At 58.6% G+C, this 19263-nt stretch overlaps 2 protein-coding genes across 3 annotated transcripts in view; one reads left to right on the top strand and one right to left on the bottom strand.

Annotated features, from left to right (window-relative positions):
- Positions 1-583, top strand: part of TMEM160 (transmembrane protein 160) — a 3529-nt gene extending 2946 nt beyond the window's left edge. Inside the window, exon 3 of the mRNA XM_040634212.1 lies at positions 237-583. Coding sequence (XP_040490146.1) covers positions 237-502 — 266 coding nt within the window. The 3' untranslated portion in view covers positions 503-583. The remainder of the gene's footprint in view (positions 1-236) is intronic.
- Positions 584-719: 136 nt separating this feature from the next.
- NPAS1 (neuronal PAS domain protein 1) lies at positions 720-16268 on the bottom strand. Of its 2 annotated transcripts, none has more exons than XM_040634210.1 (12): positions 16158-16268; positions 14883-15065; positions 14235-14470; positions 7481-7554; positions 7111-7200; positions 5491-5662; positions 4012-4160; positions 3650-3807; positions 3033-3139; positions 2578-2725; positions 1818-1912; positions 720-1295 (listed from the first exon to the last, which is right to left on the bottom strand). In XM_040634210.1, exons 2-12 carry the CDS (start codon positions 15002-15004, stop codon positions 832-834), a joined length of 1815 nt encoding a protein of 604 aa, XP_040490144.1. In that variant the 5' UTR covers positions 15005-15065; positions 16158-16268; the 3' UTR covers positions 720-831. The 2 variants fall into 2 exon arrangements, with proteins under 2 accessions (XP_040490144.1, XP_040490145.1); XM_040634211.1 differs by having other exon boundaries at positions 4012-4127.
- Between the last annotated feature and the right edge of the window lie 2995 nt (positions 16269-19263).

Genomic DNA, 19263 nt, shown 5'->3' with positions numbered 1-19263 from the left:
CCCCCCCCCCCGCCCGACACCTCATGCCCCTGAGCTTGGCTCTGTACTGACCCCTACCCTGACCTTAGGTTTGCCCGATCTGCTAACTCCCCCTCAGTCTCCTGAGCCACCTTGGTCCCCGGGTCATCGGGCTCCCAGACCCGGGCCTCCAGCCACCCCCCTGCAGGCAGTCCCGGCTCGGGAGCTCAGGCCCTCCCTCCTGTTGACTGCAGCCTCCCACCCTCTCCCCCTCACAGGCTTCTTCCTGCTGGGCGGCCTGTGCGTGGTGTGGGGCGGCGGCTCCTATGTGGTGGGCCTGGCGGCGCTGCGGGGACCCATGCAGCTGTCGCTGGGGGGCGCGGCGGCGAGCGTCGGGGCCGTGCTGGCTGTAGGCCTGCTCTGGGCTTGTGCCGTCGGGCTCTACATGGGTCAGCTGGAGCTGGATGTGGAACTGGTGCCCGAGGACGACGGGACAGCGGCTGCCGAAGGCCCCGATGAAGCAGGCCGGCCACCGCCAGAGTGAGTGGCTGGGCCACAGGGAGTGGCCGGGCGCTGGCCGGCCGGGGCCGAGGACCGGGACATTAAAACCTGACCCTTCGCCCGCTCCATGTTCCCAGTGGTGGTTCCTGTGACGGGGAGGGCAGGGGAAAGGGCGGGCGTGGGAGCCAGCCGAGGCAGGTGGAGGTAACCAAGAAGGAGAAAGAGAAGGAGAGGAGCCCCGAGGCTCCCGGAGACCGAGCCACAGAGGGGGAGAAGGTGTTTAATTTTCTGGGCTGCCGACACTGCTACGGCAGTGCCCTCGGGGCCCCACCCGTCCCTCAGGGTCCGGCTCTGTAGGCAGCCCTCCAGTCCTCAGTCCCCCTTCCGCTGCACCCTGGTGCCCGTGGGCCCCGGGTACGACAGGCCCAGGGTGGGGTAGAAGGCCTCGGGGAGAGCGGGGCCCGGGCCCAGCCTCTGCAGGTGCGGGTACATGAGGCCCAGCTCCGCGGGACCGTAGCGGATGGTGCCAGGCGTGCAGAGGCCCCGCACGACGGGGGGCAGGAAGCCCGCGTGGAGGAGGGAAGGTGGGGGGTCCCCGGGAGGCCCCAGGCCCCAGGGCCGCACCAGGTCCTGCTTCAGGGCCCCTGCCCGGATGACAGAAGTAAACTCGGGCCGTGGCAGGGCCGGGTGGCTAGACGGCTCCTCGTCCCCACTGTCCTCCGGGTCTTTAGCCTCCCCTGGGCCAGGCTCCACTTTGATGCGTTTGCCCCGGCTCCGGGGGGCCTCATCCTTGTCTAGGGGGGCAGCCTGCTTCCCTTCCACTGGAGGCTCTGGCTCTGGAAGAGGGAGATATGAAGGGCGCTGGTTTGTGCGTCCGCAGCCCTCAATCTTCCCATCTGTGAAATGAAGCTGAGCTCAGGGGTCAGGACCTGTGGGGCCATTTTCTCCCCAAGGGGACATGTGGCAGTCTGGAGACATTTTTGGTTGCCACAGCTAGGGTGGAGGCTGGGGATTCCGCTAAACACCCTACAACTCACAGGATAGCCCCCAAAGCCAAGAATGATCTGGCCCCAGATACCAGTAGAGGGGAGGCTGTCGAACCCTGGTCTAGACCCGTGTGGTCCAACAGAACTACCTTGATGACGTTCCATACCTGGGTGGCCCAGGGCCTTCGCCACTGGCCACATGAGACTACTGAGTCCTTGAAATGTGGTAACGGTGACCGAGAAAGTCAGTCTTTCATTTTTAGTTTAACATCAGTCACCACACGTGGCCAGAGGCTTCCAGACTGGAGAGCTCGGGTCCCAGAGACCCCTTTCCTTTGAGCTTCCCAGGGTGAGGTGGGAGGTGGGGCTCACCTGTGGGCTCTGGCTCGGGGCTGGATGCGTCCTCACAGGCCACGCTGGCCGGAAGCTGGAAGGCATCCAGAGGGGTCTGGCCACCCTCGGCTTGGCTGGGGACAAGACAGGTGGGGTAGAGCCCCCACCCCATGGTACTTAGGGCTCATCCCTGGAACCCCAGACTCCAAGCTGGGTTCTAGCCCAGCTTAGCCCTGGCTCCCGAGGCCAGACCTGGGCAGCCCCCCTGGATGTCACCACCTGGGCGTCCCCTGGGCACCTCAAGCTCATCTCCCTCCAGCACCTTCCTTTCAGACTGCTGCTCCTCTCAGGAGCCCCAGTCCAGGCCCAACAAAGCCAGAGACACGGGTGTGAGAAGCCACCTCCCCTCCGCCACCCGCACTGCCCGTCATGTCCCAGATCTGCCCCGGGACCTGCCCCTGTCGTGTCCCGCGAAGTCCCTCAAAGCAGCCAGAGGGGTCTTTCCACAAAGCAGACGTGACCGTGACCCTCTCCAGCCTTAAACCCTGCCATGGCTCCCCCGTGTCCCAGAATCAAGTCCAGACCCTCTGCCTGGGGCTGAGGGCACTTCAAAGCTGCCTCCTCACTCCTCTCTGCCCCCCACAAGCAAGGTCACCCCACCCCTGGGCCTTTCCTCTCACTGTCCCCCTGTCCCCTTCCTGTTTTCAAACCCTTCTGGGCTTGTCCTCTTTGAGAAGCCCCCCCCCCCAAGAGGAGAGGGGTTCTGAGCCCCCTGTGGGGCACGGGGTACAGCCCTCACCTGAGCACGTAGCTGACCCAGAGCACGTGGCGCTCCCCGGGGCTCTTCCCACTCACGGCGACGGTGGCCACGGACTGCAGCCACACGAAGCCCCCAGCCCGCTGCAGCCAACGGTAGTAACCGGTCATCACCTGCCCCTTGTCCAGCACTGGGCCCAGCCCGGGGGTGGGCCGAGACAGAGACAGGCAGACCGGAAGATGGGGCGAGAGAGAAGGACAGGGACAGAGAGGGTGACGGTAGGGAGGAGACAAGGGCAAAGATACAGAGAAGGAGATGGAGAGAGAGCGAGTCAGAAGGACTGAGCTCTAACCGGGCACGGGGGGCCTTCTGGATTTTTAAGGGGGGTCAGAGAGACATCACAGCCCCTTTCCTCCCACCCCACGTCTGAGCTGTGGCTCAGGGTGCAGGGCATGGGGGCACTCAGGCCAGGGGTGCTGGGAGACAGGGCTTCTCACGGTCCAGGTGGCTCTGGCGGATCCTGGCCGCGTCCTGTCCGTGGACAAACTGGTAGCAGCTGCGACCCACGAGCTCTGAGGGCCCCAGGTCCATGTGGTCGCTGACTCTGAGGGCAGCGGGTGACACAGGGAGGAGGTGAGAAGGGGTCTGAGACCAGGGGGTGGAGGACAAGAGGCAGGGTTGGTTCTGGAATCACCAGGGTATAAAACCCCATGCTGGAGTGCTCTGGGCCTCAGTTTAACCCTTGGTCAAATGAGTGTAATACTAGTGTCCCTCCTAGGGTGGCCATGGGCGTTCAGGCAGGTGGCACGCACCCCGAAGACGCTCAGAGCACGGGGACGATTTCACCGTTTAATTTTCCCCACTGCGTGGGGCAGGAGACAGAGGAGAGGCGGGGAGACAAAGAGGGTCCGGCAGGGGAGGGGCTCCGCAGAAGGGGCGGGGCTAGGGCAAACCCCGCCCCTGTCCCACAGGCCCCGCCCCGGCCGCCTCCTTCCAGTACCTCCGCCCTCTCCGCTCTTCCGCCCCCGGGGCTCCCCGGCACGGCTCTGACTGCCCGCAGCCCCAGCTCTCCCGCGTGGCCCCATCCGCCCGCCTCGGCCCCCAACCCCGGTACCTGCTCTCACAGGCAAGGATGGTGAGACCCAGGCTGAGACGGAAGACGATCATATGTCCGTGGAGCGGCAGCTCAGCCAGTGGGGCCGGGGGCAACGTGTGGCCCAGAGCCACAAGGCCCAGGGAGCGGGCCCGAAGGCGCCCCGTGACGTGGATGACCTGGAGGCGGCAGGCAGGGTTGCAGGAGAGGCCTGGCGAGGCCGGGGGGTGGGGGGGTGGGTAGGGGACACGGGCAGAAGGACCATGACCCGGCCAGCTGCGGCTGGCACCCACAGGGGCCAGGGCTCGAGGACAGAGCTGGCGGGAATGCGGGAGCTCTCCCCCAGGTGGGCGAGGGGACTCCAGCGTCAGAAGGGTACTCACCTTGTACCCCGAGGCCTTGACGTGCAGCCCCCTCTTGGTGAGGGTAGATTTCATGCGGATGAAGAAGGAGCGCTCTTGGACCCGGGAGAAGGGAGGCACCTCGGCGGCGCTGGCCTCTGGGGTGGAGAGTGAAGGAAGGTTCTGGGGTCCTGAGACAGAAACACACATGGGCCCCCCGGTACAGCTAGCCAGACAGGGTCACGGCCACAGCCTAATGGTTACACAACCTCACTGAAGTCGTATACCAACCTCCCGTCTGAGCGGCAGCCAGCCCTGTCTTTCTAAAGCTCAAATATAACCCGGTCCCTCCCTGTCCTGAAACTGCTATGGCTCCCTAGGACCCTTGGGATAAAGCCCAGCTCCTCATCTGGGCCTAAAACTTTGGCAAGAACTGTCTCCCGCTGACACCATCTCTAGCTACAAACTCCAGGTCTCAGGTGGGACAGCTCTTCCTCCAGGAAGCCCTCCCTGACCTCCAGGCTGGGTCAGGCGTCCCTCTGGGGTCTCCCACCCCAGCCCTGACCACTCTGCATCCTCATTCTCAAGGGACTGGTCAGTCTTGCCCACCTGGACTGTGAGCCCAGGGGTAGGGCTGGGGCTGCTGTCATCACTCTGTCCCCAGCCCTCCCCAGCACAGAGCAGTAAGACCCACAAACAGAGATTGCTCTATAAATCTCGTGATAGTCTTACAACTGCCCACACCCAGACGAACCTGTGCCTTCATCTTTGGTGCAAACATAATCCCACTCCCCAGTGGACCCTTGTGTGTGTCACAAACATCTCCCAAGCTTGCAAGCTCTACTGATAGCTCAGATGCTTTTCGTATTAAGCAAACCCAATATAAGAAAATCCTACTTACAGGAAAGTTAACCTCTAGGCCCCCAACATCTCAGAGCTAAAAGGAACTTTCAGGGTAATCTCCCAACCCCCTCCCTCTCCCACATGGAGTGGAAATTTCCACTGGAGAGAAGGCCTGGAAGCACAGATGCTGAGCCAGACAAACCTGGGCTGGAGTCCAGATCAACCACTGACAGCTGTGTGACCTGGGGCAATTAACTTAACCTCTCTGTGCTGTGCCTCAGTTTCCACCTGTGCCAGATGAAGATCATGATAGTTCCTGCCTGTGGGGTTGTGATTAGGATTCAGTGAGATTGTGCACCTGTGAAGCCCAGTGAGCGCGTGCTGATTATTACCAAAGCCGGGTTCCAGCTGTCACCCACAGGCACCCATCTCCACTTGGTGGCCAGAGGGGTCTTTCTAAAGCTCAAATCTTGGGGAGCCAGGCACTCTTAGGCAGCTTACAAATCTCAGGGAGCCGAGTCTTGTTGCCTCGGTTTAGCCTCTGATCATTTTACAAAAATTTGCTTTGCGCAGCTCGAAAGAGAGTGGTTTTTGTTTAAAGAACACATGGCTGGATACCGTGTACCAGGTGTCCCTGACCTACCCTAGGCCGCATTCTTCGGGGGCCCTTGGAATTACCGATCTCAGGGGTATCCGCAAGCGAGGAGGAAGACGAGGAGGAGGAAGAGGAGGGAACGGAGGGCGGGGTGGGGGGCCCGGGGGTCGGGGCCCGGAGCCCCAGTTGCTCCAGCACCTCGGAGTGGTCTCCGGGATGGATGTAGTCGAAGACGCTGCTACCCGTCAGCTCCACCTGCCGGCGGAAGAGGGGACCGCAGAGGGCGGGTAAGATGCGCGCGCAGTCACTCGCCGGGGATTCAGCCTCAGACTCACTCGCCTACGTGGCAGGCGTACTTCAAGCCACTTTTGTGTTTTTACTAGAATTTCTTTTTAAACTTTTAACCCTTTTTTTCCTTTTTTCTCCCCCCCCCCACTTTTTAACCTTTTTTAAAGGAGATACAAACTTAGACTCTTAAGCCTTCTCACTCAAACCCGGTTATCATTAGGGATTTTCTGCACCTGCTTACTCTAAAAGAAGCCTGCTTCTCATAGTCTCCATTTGCCCAACTCCCACCGCACACAGCAAACAACTGGGCCCCGACACGAATCACAGAATATCCCAGCAGCCATGGAGATCAGGATACAAGCAGTGGTTTTTGCACTCTTTAAAGAGTTAGAACTTTTCAGACAGATTACCATTCAGTTCACCCCCAAATTTCTCAAAGCAGTCCCCCTTTGCTCTACACCTCCCCCAGTCCAGGTCCCCATCTTTTCCCCCCCCCCCCCGTGTGCCTGCCCCAGCATCCTCCCTGCTCTTCCGGCTTTCAGTATCCACTCAAATACCCCTACTAAGTTACTCATCCGACCATCCCCCACCCCTCAGAAACCTCCCAGTGCTCCCAATGCCCCTGAGTTTGGGATCACATGCTTCTCTCTGTCCCTCATGCCTCTGAACTCCTCCTCCTCCAACCCTTCCCTGCACCAGCTGCAAGCCTTTCCTCCATTCTTCCTCCCCCTATTCCTCTTGTCCATATTCCCCATCTCCAGGGTCTTCCTCCTCCAGGCATCTCCAACAACGCACTGAAAAGGTGCTCACAAAGGCCAAACACCGAGCACGGGGTTTTTCTAAATTTACCATTTGGTAAAACCTTTGTCAAAGTGATGAGAGGATAGCAATTTGTGCTGAATGGATTGGGGAGGCCTAGGAATGCCACCAGGAGCCAGGCCCCCCAGGGATGGGGGTTTTCGGTTTCTGCTTTTAGCTCTCAGTGCCAGCTGCAGGAGCTGGGGCAGAAACAGCTGGCGGAAATAAAGACAAAACGCAAGCCAGTTCACTGAAACACCACAGAAAATCTTCCAAAGTTGGCAAAACCCAAGCCCTCCCAATACAAATGGCTGCAATTCTTTACAATTGTTAAGAAAAAGCAAGTTTGGGCAAATATGGCGCATTTGGCAAACGCCCATCGACAAATGGATCTTTCTGCTGATCTGCTTTCAGCAAACTGACCTGTTACTTTCATAACCCTCCCTTCCGCCTGTCAGGTGGAGCCTCCCGGGGCTCCCAGGGGTGCGCTTTGAGAACCATGGATCTGGTTCACTTTTCAGGCTGGGATGGTGAGGCCAGGAGAGAGAGGGAGGGCATGCATGCAATGGCCAGCAAGCGGCTGAGCCAGTCTAGGCAGCCTGCCGCGGGCCCCTTACCTGTGAGAGACCCAGATAAATGGAGACGGTCTCGGAGATGTAGAGGAACTTCCCTTCCTGGTTCAAGGCAAACACGAAGCCATCCAGCGACTAGAGTGGGGAGAAATAGGGAGAGGGGAGAGGAGGGCTGGGCATCTGTCTGTCCAGCAGGTAAGTGTTCAGAGATTCTGAAATCTGGATCTCCACCTAGGATGGATTAATCTGGGGGGGGGGCGGGGGAGATGCTTCTGTGGCCGTGGGAAAGGGCAGGCAGGAGGAGGGAGCCCGGTCCTGATGCTCCCACGGGATGGATGCTGGAGAAAAGCGTGCTGCTCTCCGGAGGTGGCCACCAGGTGGCAGCAAGGAGCAGCAGGCAGGGCGGGGGCCTCACCTGCAAGATGTGTCCTCCCAGGTGCTGCTCGAAGACTTCAGAGACCAATGCCACGGGGCCCCTGTGGCCTGGGGCTGCGGACACAGGGAGGGGTGAGGCCGGGGCCTGTTGGTAGGCCCCCAGACTACAGATCTCCCTCTCTTCCCCCAGTCCTGGAGCCATCGAACTTGGGCTCGTGGGGAGGGGTGGAAGGGGCCCAAGCGGGCTGAGACGCACAGAGACAGAGAGACAGCAGAGGAAGTGGGGAGCCGTCCATCCCCCTGTTCATTCAGAAAGTCTCCCTGAGCTCCAGCTGTGCAGCAGGCCCTGTGCTGGGGGCACAGAGGTGCCCCCGACAGCCCGCTCCTCCCCTCACGGAGGCACCCAGGCCAGGGGCGAACACACAACTTGCAAGAAACTAATAAAGAATTATCTCATGCGCCAGTGCCGTGAAGGATGGGAATGGGACAGAGAGGAGACTGAAGGGAAGACAGAGCCAGAGAAACAGATATTGAGAGACAAAGACGCCAGACAGACCAGCAGATGGACAGAGAGACATACAGAGGGGTATAAAGGAATCGAGAAAGACAGAAGGACATTGAACTGGACGGAAAAAGGACAAACAGGAGCGCCCGGTAGTCGGTCAAGCCGGTGGCTTGATCGCAGGGTCGTGAGTTTGAGCCCTGCATAGGGTGTAGAGATTCCTTAAAAATAAAATCTTAAAAAATAATAATAATAAACCAAGACCCCAGTGAGATGTCACCTCACACCCACTAGGATGACTAGAAATCAAAGAGAAATGCTGGCGAGGATGTGGAGATGTCGGAATCTGTGCATTGCTGGTGAGAGTGGAAAATGACGCAGCCACTCTGGAAAACAGTATGGAGGTTCCTCAATAAGTCACATAGAGGGGGCACCTGGGTGGCTCACTGGTTATGCGTCTGCCTTTGGCTCAGGTCATGATCGCCAGGTCCGGGGATCGAGCCTTGCGTCAGGCTCCCTGCTCAGCGGGGAGCCTGCTTCTCCCTCTTCTTCGGACCCTCACTCGTTCTTGCTCTCTCTCTAGTGCTCTCTCTCTCAAATAAATAAATAAAATCTTAAAAAAAAAAAAAGCCACACATAGAATCACCTGCCACATAACCCAGCAATTCCTCTCCTAGGTGTATACCCCCAAAGGACTGGGAACAGGAGTTCCAACAAACACTCGTACACGGACGCTCACAGCAGCATGACTCCTAACAGCCAAAGGGTGAAAACACCTCAGAAGTCCATGAACTGACGGACAGATAAATAAAACGTGCTCTATTCCTACCACGGAATATTATTCAGCCAGGAAAAATGAACGAAGCGGGGACACGTGCTCTAATGCGGACGGACTCTGAAAACATTATGGGGGGGTGCCTGGCCAGCTGGGGGAGCATGGGACCCTTGATCTCAGGGCCATGAGTTTGAGCCCCACACTGAGTGTGGAGCCTACTTTTAAAAAATGTGAAAACATTACGCAAGACACAAGAGGACCCACACTGTGTGATTCCGTTTCTATGACTTGTCCAGAGCAGGCAAATCCATAGGGACAGGAAGCAGACTGGTGGATGGGGGGGGGAGTGTCTGCTAATGCGGACAGGTTTTTTTGGGGGGGGCAATGAAAATGTTCTGGAACTAGATAGAATGATGGTTGCACAACCCTGTGACTGGACTGAGTGCCACTGAATTGTACACTTTATTTATTTATTTTTTTTTAATTTAAGTAGGCTCCATGCCCGGTGTGGAGCCCACTTCAGGGCTTGAACTCACAGCCCTGAGATCGAGACCTGAGCTGGGATCAAGAGTCAAATGCGTAACCAACTGAGCCACCCAGGGGCCCTGCATCCAACTTGATTTTGGCTCAGGTCATGATCTCAGGGTCATGAGATTGAGTCCCTCATGGGGCTCTGAGCTCAGAGGGGAATCTGCTTGGGATTCTCTTACCCTCTCCCTCTGCTCCTCCCCCCTGCTCCCTCTCTCAAATAAATCTTTTATTTCTTTGTAAGATTTTATTTATTTGGCAGAGAGAGCAAAGAGCACAAGTGGGGGGAGCGGGGAGCAGAAGAGGGAGAGGGAGAAGCAGGCTCCCCGCTGAGCAGAGAGCCTGACACGGGACTCGATCCCAGGACCCTGGAATCATGACCTAAGCTGAAGACAGATGCATAATGAACAGAGCCACCCAGATGCCCTCAAATAAATAAATCTTAAAAAAATGTTTTAAAAGAGATAGGGACAGACATATGTAGACACAGAGAAATTCAGAGACAGATGAAGACTGAGAGATGTAAAAAGATGGAGAGAACAGACAGGAGATGCCCAGAGACATACAGAGAAAGACGGTGACAGAAGGACACGGCAAATGAGACCAAGGGCAAAGAGAGACCCAGCCCCCTGACCCAGCTCCCAACAGGCAGGAGCAGGGGTGGGGGGTGGGGGGGTCGGAGCCTGTTCCCACCCAGGACCGTCTCCCTGACCCTGCAGAGAACCACCTCCCAAGGGGCCCTATGTCCGGATTGGGGAGCCAGGGGACTCAGTGACCTTGAAGGTCACCAGGTCTGGTGCCAAGCCCCAGGGCTGGCCCTCCGTGGCTGTGTGCCCTGGGGCCAGTCCCTTCACCTCTCTGTGCCTCAGTTTCCTCCTCTGTCAAGTGGCTTTGCAAAGAGCACTGACCTCACCGGCTGGTTGAGCATTCAGTCAGCTTAAGGAACAGAAAGGGCCCAGCACCCGCCTGGCACACGCCAGGTGCTCCCAGACGCAGAGCCGGGATTAGTATTAATAGTGTGATTACTATTGTTATTTCCAGACCATCAAAACACCAGGCGGCCAAACCCCGCCCCCGCGCCCCCCCCCGCCCGCCCCCAGCCCCCCCACGTCTTGGCCACGCCTCCTTCTCCCAGGAGCACCTCTTGCTGTTCGCACCCTTTTCCCACCCCTGGCTGAAGCTCCAGGAACAATAAATGGGGGGGGGTGATGGGGACCCCTCCCCCGAGATGCAGCGCGAACCAGCCGGGTGACAGGCAGGAACAATGCTGCCTGCTAATTGTCGCAATTTTCCCCTGTCATTTTTGCTAATTCCTTCATTTTCCCGCTCACAGGATCAGCCCAGGTCAGACTGAACGGCTGCAATTAACAGCCTTAATGGGCATGTCGGATGGGGGGTGCGCAGGGGGAGGGCTTGCTGTTCCCCCGTTGGGACGGGAGCTTTGGGGTCGGTCCCCCTCACTGACTGATGTGTCTTATCACCCCCCACCGCCTCCTCCCCAAACCCAATTCCCCAGACTCCTCCCCCTGAGTTCCCGCCTCTCCCCGCCAATGCCTCAACTCCTCTGTCCCCCAAATTCCACAAGCGGCTCTTTACTGCACTCAGATCTGCCCCCTCCTCACGTCCAAACCCCCAACCATCACTCACTCATTCAACAAACATTTGCTGCGTTTCTCATTGGAGCCCGACTGCTCGAGAAGGAAAACTGTCCCAGTTGTCATCACAGAGCTGGGACTGAGAGGCGGAGGGGAGAAGCTGCTCCCAGGTCTTAGGGGTCTGGTCACCTCCTGTTCTCAACTGGCCCCAGAGAGATTCGCTAGTCTAGTCGGGAGAGGGAAGCCTGGCTCCCTGGGGGCAGGCCTGAGGGCCTTTGCACTCACCTCCTCACTGGGCTCCCTGCTTCTACCCTCACACTCTCCACCTCCGGCTCCCATCCCACTTGGGCTAACAGCCAAAGTCCCCAGCAAGGCCCACAAGGCCCTGCAGGACCTGGTCCCTGCCGTCCACTCCCTGCCTCACCTACTCCTCTCTGGATGCCTTGGCCTCATTGTGGCCTGCACCCGGCAAGCTGATTCCTGCCTGCCTCAGGGCCTTTGCACTTACTCGCTGGGCCTAGACTTTTCTTCCAGCTTTTCTCAAGGTTTGCTTCCTCACCTCCTTCCAGTCTCCGCTCAAAGGTCCCTTCCTCAGAGAGGCTGTGCCTGATCTGTGAATGAAAATGTCAACCCTCCTCTCCTCACTCTGTTCCAGTTACCCAACAAGTACTTCGCAAGCCCTTACAGTGCCCCAGGTACTGTTCTAGGCTCAGGGAACAAGGTGTCATGGGGGAGAGACACATTGAACAAGAGCCAGAACTAGTGTGGGATGACAATAGGTGCTTTGGAAAGAAATAAGCCGGGAAAGGGAGGCAGGGAGTGCTGGGGGCAGGGGTGTTGTCAGTGTTCACAGAGTAGTTAGGGAAGGACTTCCTGAAGAGCTGACATTTGGAGGGAAGGGAATTCCTGCGGGAGGGCACAGCAAGTGCAAAGGCCCTGAGGTGGGAACGTGTTTCTCTGAAGAACGGCAAGGTAACCTGTGTGTGTGTGTGTGTCAGGGGGTGGGAGGGAGCTGAAGAGGTGAGAGGGGTAGAAAAATGAGATCAGAGAGGTGGGGGGCAGTGGGCCTACCATGAAGGATTTGTAGGACCACGCTTGAGGTCAGAGACTTTGTCCTGTTCCCTGGGGTGTCCCCGGAACAGGGCCTGACACAGGGAAGGCGTTCAGCGGGTGTTGAATGAATGCTGACCACTGATGCAAGACCCAGGCTGTCTCCTCCCTGGACTCAGAGGTCCTGGGCCAGACTTCAATATCCATTGTGCTGTTTTACAGACGGCAGACCAAGGCCCAGAGGGAGACCGGGACCTGCAAGGTCCCCAGAGACCTGCGAACGGGCCAAGTCTGGAGGCTGAGAAGGTGCCCTCGGAAGCCAGCTGGAATCTCGGCTGGGCCCAGGCTTGGCTGATGAGACCTTGCACAAACAGCTTCACCTCTCTGGGGCTCAGTTTCCACTTCTATAAAATGGGAATCAACACCGCTTTCCTCCGGATGTTTTTTGAGAGGATTAAGCAATTTTTTGGGGGGGTTGTTTTGGGGGTTTTTGTTTTTTGGGGGTTGTTTTGCGTATTATTCGTATACAGTGCTCAACACAGTCCGACATGCATTGGACATGTTTGCTATAATTGAGGGGGACAGGGGAGCACCTCCCCTTCAGAGAGTGGGATGCACCCTGCTTTGCTCTCTGACTAGCTAAGATGCTGTCCTCAGTTTCCCCTGGGGGGAACTATGGAAGCAGGCACTTGACCTCTTGCTGGGGACCCTGTGAAGCAGGAGACGCCTCCAAATTCCTACTTTTGGGGATACAGGAGGGAGTCTACGCAGAACCTCCAGCACACACTGTCCTGGGCCGGGGGTGCGGGGGGTGCCTCCCGGGAGTAGAGGCTGGGGGCGGCGGTGAAGTCCACGGTCTGCCCCCTCAGGGCCATGTCCTCAGCGGGCTCCCGTCCCCTTCAAGTGCCCAGCCAGGCAGTGGGGGGGGGGGGGGGGGGGCCGCCGAGGGGCTCTCTCGGCACCCCCTCCCTTCCTTTCTCTCCCGCGTTCGGGACAATAGACAAGATGTTTATCCCCCGCCGGCACACATGTTGTTCGCGGTAATGACAGTAATCAGCGGCGCTAATGCCGCATTCTCTCGGCGCCAGTCAATTCGCCTAATTACCGCCTGGGAAGCCGGATTATTTAAATTTAAATGGTGATTTATTGCGAGCTTAATCAATGCTATTTTCTCTCCCCCCCCTCCTCCCCTGGGACCGGGGCAGGAGGGGAATTGGAGCCCCTCCAACCTCACCCTAAGGACACCCGTTCCTCTGGGGGGGAGTGCAGCCTGGGGTGCCCGGCGCCCAGTCACCTGCGACCTCGGATTAACACGATTCACTGCTCACCGTTGAGAGAATAATCCGTCAAACAGAAGTAACAACAGTAACACAACACCCCCATGGATCTATCAATAATAAAGTTGAATTATAATAAAAGTGGCTAGCTAGCGATCTCTGTGTTTCACCTTTTCTATATTTTTACATAATGTAGATTACATTTCTCTATTTCGTGATTGAGTCTTGGCTACTAGGATGTCAGCCTGTCCAAGGGGGGCTTTCATCAAGTCTGTGTTCTGCCGGACCCTGAGGGCTCAGAACAGTAGCTGCTTAATAAACCACAGGCCCCAACAGCTCTGCAAGGTCGCCACTGAAACTAAGAGATATTGATGGCACGTGGGTCTTTACACGCGTTACCTCGTTGATTTTCATCTCAGCCCCCTGGGTGTGCTTGTGGACCTTCATCAGGATTCCCATTTCACGGGCGAGGCACAGAGAGGTCAGGCGGCCTGCCTGGGGTCACAACGCTGGGGGGCGGCCGAGTGGGGACAGGGACCCAGGAGAGCCTTTCTGAAGCTCTCCATCTCCCCCGCGACGTTCTACTGTCTCCCTCCCGCTTTCCCAAACTGGGAATTCAGACTCCAGAGTCCTTGTGCTCACCCCTGGGGCCCCTCAAGTCTGAGTGAGGGGGTTTCTTGCCCAGGAGTGGACGGGGAGGCCCAGGCTGGCTCCCCCTCTGTCCTGCCCATGGAGCTGCGGGCCTTCTTTGTGATAATAACGATTCATCTCCCCTAATAAAAATAACAGCATTGGCTAGTGGTCGGATCCCTGGTGCTCCCGGGGCCCTTGGTCGGGCCAGAATTCATGAAATCATCCCTACCACGTGTGCCCGTTTTACAGATGAGCACACTGAGGCTTGGAGACTAGAAGCCACCCGGTTGGGGCACACAAAAGGTCTGGATGACTCCCAACCCCGTGCTCCCTCTCGGCCAAGGAACTGGGCAAGGGCTGGCGGGCACCTCACATGCCCGCCGCCTGGCCGGAGACCGCACTGGGACCCCCGCACCCCGCGCATGCGCACTCACCGAGGCCGGCCGGTGGCCCCGCGGCTCGCAGTCCCCAGGGCGGCGCCCCGAGGGCTGCGAAGCGGCGCAGGCGGAGGTAGGTGACGCTGAGGCGCACGATGGACGCCTTGTCCAGCTGGCTCGAGATGGCTCCAGGCAGCGGGAGCAGCTTGGCCAGCTCGAAGAACTCCAGGTTCTCCTTTCCGCGCCGCGAGCGCGCCGCGTTCCGGGACTTCTCCTTGCGCTGCGCCTGCAGGCTGGGCGGACGGCGCGGAGGGGGCGTCAGCGGGGCCGCGCAGGGGTCCACGGCCTAGGGAAGCCCCGCCCTCGGGGCCTCGGAGCCGGGCGGGACGTGGGAAGTGGATTCAACACTGGAGGTGGGGGCAGAACCTGCGTGTGAATTCTACACCCGGCCGTGGGGACACAACCTGGGGTGTAAATAAATTCTGGGGGAAGGAGGAGGAAGAGGGGAGAAATTAAATGTGGAGTATTAACTCTGAGGAAGGGGGGTGGGAACGGAACACGGTCGGGGTTGTTTGTAGAACAAAGGTTGAGCTACTCTGGGTAAGAAATTCTAGCTCCAGAGGGCGGGGCAGCAAGCTGAGTGTGAATTCTCCCAGGACGCCTTTGGGGGCGGGGCCACGGCTCGGGGGGCGGGGCTTTGCTCACCAGGGTCCGGGCGGGGCCTTGACCACCAGCCCAGGCAGAAAGTCCCACGGGACGCTGCGGCCACGACCTCCCCCGCACTTGACCTCGCCTCCGCCGCCACTGCTGGGGTAGGGGGCCGCCATCTCCGCGGGGGCGGGCTCAGGCGGGCTCAGAGCAGCCTGCGCGACTCGAGACCCGCGTTTCCTGCCGCGGAAAGGAGCCAGAGGCAGCGCTCGGTGCCCGAGGGGGCCCCCGGGAGACCTTCTAGGGAAACTGAGGTCCGTGCGGGGTTCGGGGTCCCAGCAAGGAGCTGGGGCTGGATGGTGCCTCAGTTTCCCCTCCCCGGAGGCCCCGGGACGGAGCCCGCTGTTCTCACCCTGCCCGGCCCCAGGTGAAGCTCGGGGCGCGGACGTGCTCCGCCGCTGCCGCCGCCGCCTCCCCCGCGCCGCCCGCCAGCGCGGCCGCCTCACGCCCGCGCCGGGCCGGCTCCCGCATACCAATAGGCGCACGCGGCGCGCATACGGATCCGACCGGCCCGCGCGCTGCGTGCCAAGCATGCCCAAGCCTGGCGGGCGGGGGGCAGGCGCCTCGCCGGGGCCCGGGCACGCCCGGCTCCTGCCCCCAGAGCCCTCTGTCCCGGGGATCCGCTCTCCTAGCCCATCCCAGGAGTCCGTTTGCCCGCATCCGCGGTGCGCCCATTTCCCTGGCTGGGCTAAGGAGGTAAGGGGGACAGAGGGCAGGGACCCCACCCTATGCCCTGCTCAGGGACCACCCCCCAGGCCCTTGGGGTGTGGCCATGTGTCCCGGCCGCCAAATCTCCGCAACCACAACTTCCTTCCCGGAGACCCGGGCGTGAGAGCCACAGCCCCCGACGCAGTGGCCAGAGCATCAGCCAGAGGACGCCTGCAGGATGGACCCGACACTCGGGGCCCAGGTGTCCTGGTATTCAGATCCTCCAGAAGCAGGAACGTGTTCAATTAGGTCTTCATTCCTCCGGGACTAGGCATTAAGGATTCCCTCCCCCACCCCGCCCCCAGGAGCCAGGCCGCCTCCAAGCCTCTCCAACCAGGTGCCCAGATGCCCTAGACCTTGGTGTCCAGGTACCCAGCCCCCTATTTCTCCGGGACCCAAACATCCGTGTACGCCTTCCCCCAACCGCAGGATACAGGCGTCCTGATACCCTAGCGCCCTGCACACTGGAGTTGCGGCCCCCTGTTTCTTCAGGACCCAGGAGTTCCCTGTCCCCTCCTGCCCGCCTCCCGGCGTCCCTACCCGCAGGACCCACAGCGCCCTTACCTGGCCGCGGGGCAGGCTCCGGGCGCGGCGTGGGGCCGGCCGGGCGGCGCAGAGGGGTGGCCCCATAGACCCCGGGGCAGGCCGGGCTCGGCGGGGCGCGCGGGCTGTGGCGCTCGGTTCTCCGCGCCCACCGCGGCCTCGCAGACTTGGGAGACGCGCGGACCGCGCTGGTAGGCGGGGGAGGTGTCTGCGGAGCCCCGCCCACCTAGTCTCCGCCCCCTCGGTCCAGCCCCGCGCCAGCCTCTCCGGCCTTTGCTGTGGTAGGGGGTTCCCGGCGAGGGAACTCTTGAGCCTCCCCGGTGCCCGAGTCCTCTCCGCCCACGGCAGCTTCGGGGGTCCGGCCCCCCTCCCACCAGAATGAGAACCTCGGAGCTGGAGCTTCCCCATCTCGAGAGGGGAACACCGGAGTCTCCATACTCCAAACGGAGGAAATAGCACCTTCCTCCCCCAAGAGAACCCCGTGCTCCAGCAGCCCCTCGGGACAAGGCGGGCAACCACGCACCCAGCCCAAGCCCCCTGTCGGGGTGGAGACTTAACCTTCAGTACCCGCGCCGGGGATGCGAATCCAGACGTTCGAGACCCTCCTTTCCCAGGAGAGAATTTCAGGGTGTGAGCATGCCCTCCACAAGAAGGGGACCCCTGCACCCAAGACCCCCCTCCCCCTTATAAGGCCAGGCTTGGGCGTCCGGACCTACCCCCTCTCAGGGACTGGGACGCAGGTGTCGGAAGACCTTCAGAGATCAGGATCCTGGGGTGTTACTGCTACAGGATTTCTATTCCTTTAGTGCCCAAGGTTCTTGGTCACGCAGCTTCCAAAAATGAAGAGGTGGACTAGAAAGAGTGATGGGCAGCAAAGTTTATTGAGCAATATAGTACAAAGCTCCCAGAGAGGGAGGGGGCCCGAGAGGGTTGCCCCTGCAGTTTCTAAGTTTAGGGGCTTTTATGAGCTCTTTTGCCGAACTCTCTTGAGCAACCAGGGTGTGCTGAGTGGTGCCAATCAGGGCTTTGATTACCATCTGTCTACGGATTAGGTTAATGCTTACCTGGGGATAGTCTTTTGGGGCTGACATCTGGGGGCTTCTGTCTTAACTGCCCCTTGCTCGTGATAGTGACAAACGCTCTGTGGTTGATTGTTTTATTTTAGGACGTTTTGCAGAAGTCATTTCTGCAAAGGCTGCAAAACACAGTGCTAGTGTGGTCCTGTCTAAGCTGCAAAACAGGATGTCAGTGCTGCTTTATCTTAGCTGTCCCGACTTCCATATTTTCTTACTGGGGACCCTGGGCCTGACTACCTAACTGTCCAACTAACTCCTAACATTATCTCCTCCCCCCCACCAGTGCAAAGATGGGAACCCTCACATCTGAGCTCCTCCTAGGAGACCCCAATGCAATGCATGAAGACGGAGTCTTAGGAGAGCCAGGCAGCCAGAGAGGCCTGGGCAACCAGGCACGGGTCTGCCTCTAGTTGGACAGATTGGGGAAACTGAGGCACACACCTCTGAACAGTCCTGTGTACTGGCAGACAGGAACACTTTTTTTTTTTTTTTTTAAGGTAAGCTCTATACCCAGCATGGCGACCTCAAGGTCAAGAGTTGTATGCTCAGTCGGTTAAGCATGTGTCTTTGGCTCGGGTCATGATCTCAGGGTCCTGGGATGGAGCCCCGCATCAGGCTCCTTGCTCAGCGGGGAGTCTGCTTTTCCCTCTGCCTGCTGCTCCCCCTGCTTGTGCTCTCTCTCTCTGCCTGACAAATAAATAAATAAAATCTTAAAAAAAAAAAAAGTTGCATGCTCTATGGACTGAGCCCGCCAGGTGCCCCTGATAGCAACCCTTTTCAACCTGCTCATGTTTTTTTTTTTTTCCAAAGATTTTATTTATTCATTTGAGAGAGAGAGAGAGACAGAGACAGAGAGAGCACAAGCAGGGAAGAGGCAGAGGGAGAGGGAGAAGCAGGCTCCCTGCTGAGCTGGGAGCCCGATGTGGGGCTGGATCCCAGGACCTGGAGATTATGAACGAAGCTGAAGCCAGACGCTTAACCATCTGAGCCCCCCAGGTGCCCCCAACCTGCTCGTGTGAACCGCAGTGAACAGCTTAGGGATCACTTACGTTCCGCGCATTCTTTTCTCCATAGCAAGGTTCTGAGCTGGGCTCTATTACTAAATCCATTTTACAGCTAGGGAAACTGAGGCATGGAGAGACTATATAGCCTGGTTATGTTGGTCTCTCAGCCAATAATATTTTCCTATTTGTCCCCAGAGAGACTTGATGGGGTGTCAGGGTAGGGGTTCAGGATCAGATCAGTGGCTTCTATTTCCTTTTTTTTTTTTTTTAAAGATTTTATTTATTTATTTGACAGAGATAGAGACAGCCAGCGAGAGAGGGAACACAAGCGGGGGGAGTGGGAGAGGAAGAAGCAGGCTCCCAGCGGAGGAGCCTGATGTGGGGCTCGATCCCATAACGCTGGGATCTCGCCCTGAGCCGAAGGCAGGTGCTTAACCGCTGTGCCACCCAGGCACCCCGTGGTGGCTTCTATTTCCTGACACCACTTCCTGGCTGTGTGGCCTGGGCAGATGCTATCCCAGGCCTTGAGAGGGGCACTCACGCTACGCAATCAAGTTATGCTTACATACACACAGATTTTGTCAAGGCTAAGAGCCTGCTTGCTGAGGTTCGAATCCCAGGTCTGCCACGTACTCCTGTGTGACTCTGGGCAAGGAACTTCACCTTTCTGGGCCTCAGTATTTTTCTTTTGTAAAATGGGGTAGATTTCTATCTAGTACACACCTCATAGCACGGTTGTAAGCATTATATGTTTTTTTTTTAAGATTTTATTTACTTATTTGACAGAGATAGAGACAGCCAGCGAGAGAGGGAACACAAGCAGGGAGAGTGGGAGAGGAAGAAGCAGGCTCCCAGCGGAGGAACCTGATGTGGGGCTCGATCCCACAACGCCGGGATAACGCCCTGAGCTGAAGGCAGACGCTTAACGACTGCGCCACCCCAGCACCCCAAGCATTATATGTTTATCCAGAAGTTCTCGAAGTGTGACCTGGGGACTGGTTCCTGAGAACCCCTCAGGGGGTCCGCTAGGTCAGATTTTCATCCTGA

Source organism: Ursus maritimus, unplaced genomic scaffold (genome assembly GCF_017311325.1).
Source record: "Ursus maritimus isolate PB19 unplaced genomic scaffold, ASM1731132v1 scaffold_19, whole genome shotgun sequence".
NCBI classification, from domain to species: domain Eukaryota; kingdom Metazoa; phylum Chordata; class Mammalia; order Carnivora; family Ursidae; genus Ursus; species Ursus maritimus.
This window is presented reverse-complemented; position numbering and strand designations above follow the sequence as displayed.

What these genes read in the sequence shown, in the direction of transcription:
- NPAS1 (XM_040634210.1), bottom strand. Translation starts at nt 15,004, where the DNA reads ATGGCGGCCCCCTACCCCAGCAGTGGCGGCGGAGGCGAGGTCAAGTGC. An exon ending in TTTATCTGGGTCTCTCACAG is followed by an intron (nt 5,663 to 7,110) that starts GTAAGGGGCCCG and finishes TTCCGCCGGCAG; the next exon opens with GTGGAGCTGACGGGTAGCAG. An exon ending in TGGGTCAGCTACGTGCTCAG is followed by an intron (nt 1,913 to 2,577) that starts GTGAGGGCTGTA and finishes TCTTGTCCCCAG; the next exon opens with CCAAGCCGAGGGTGGCCAGA.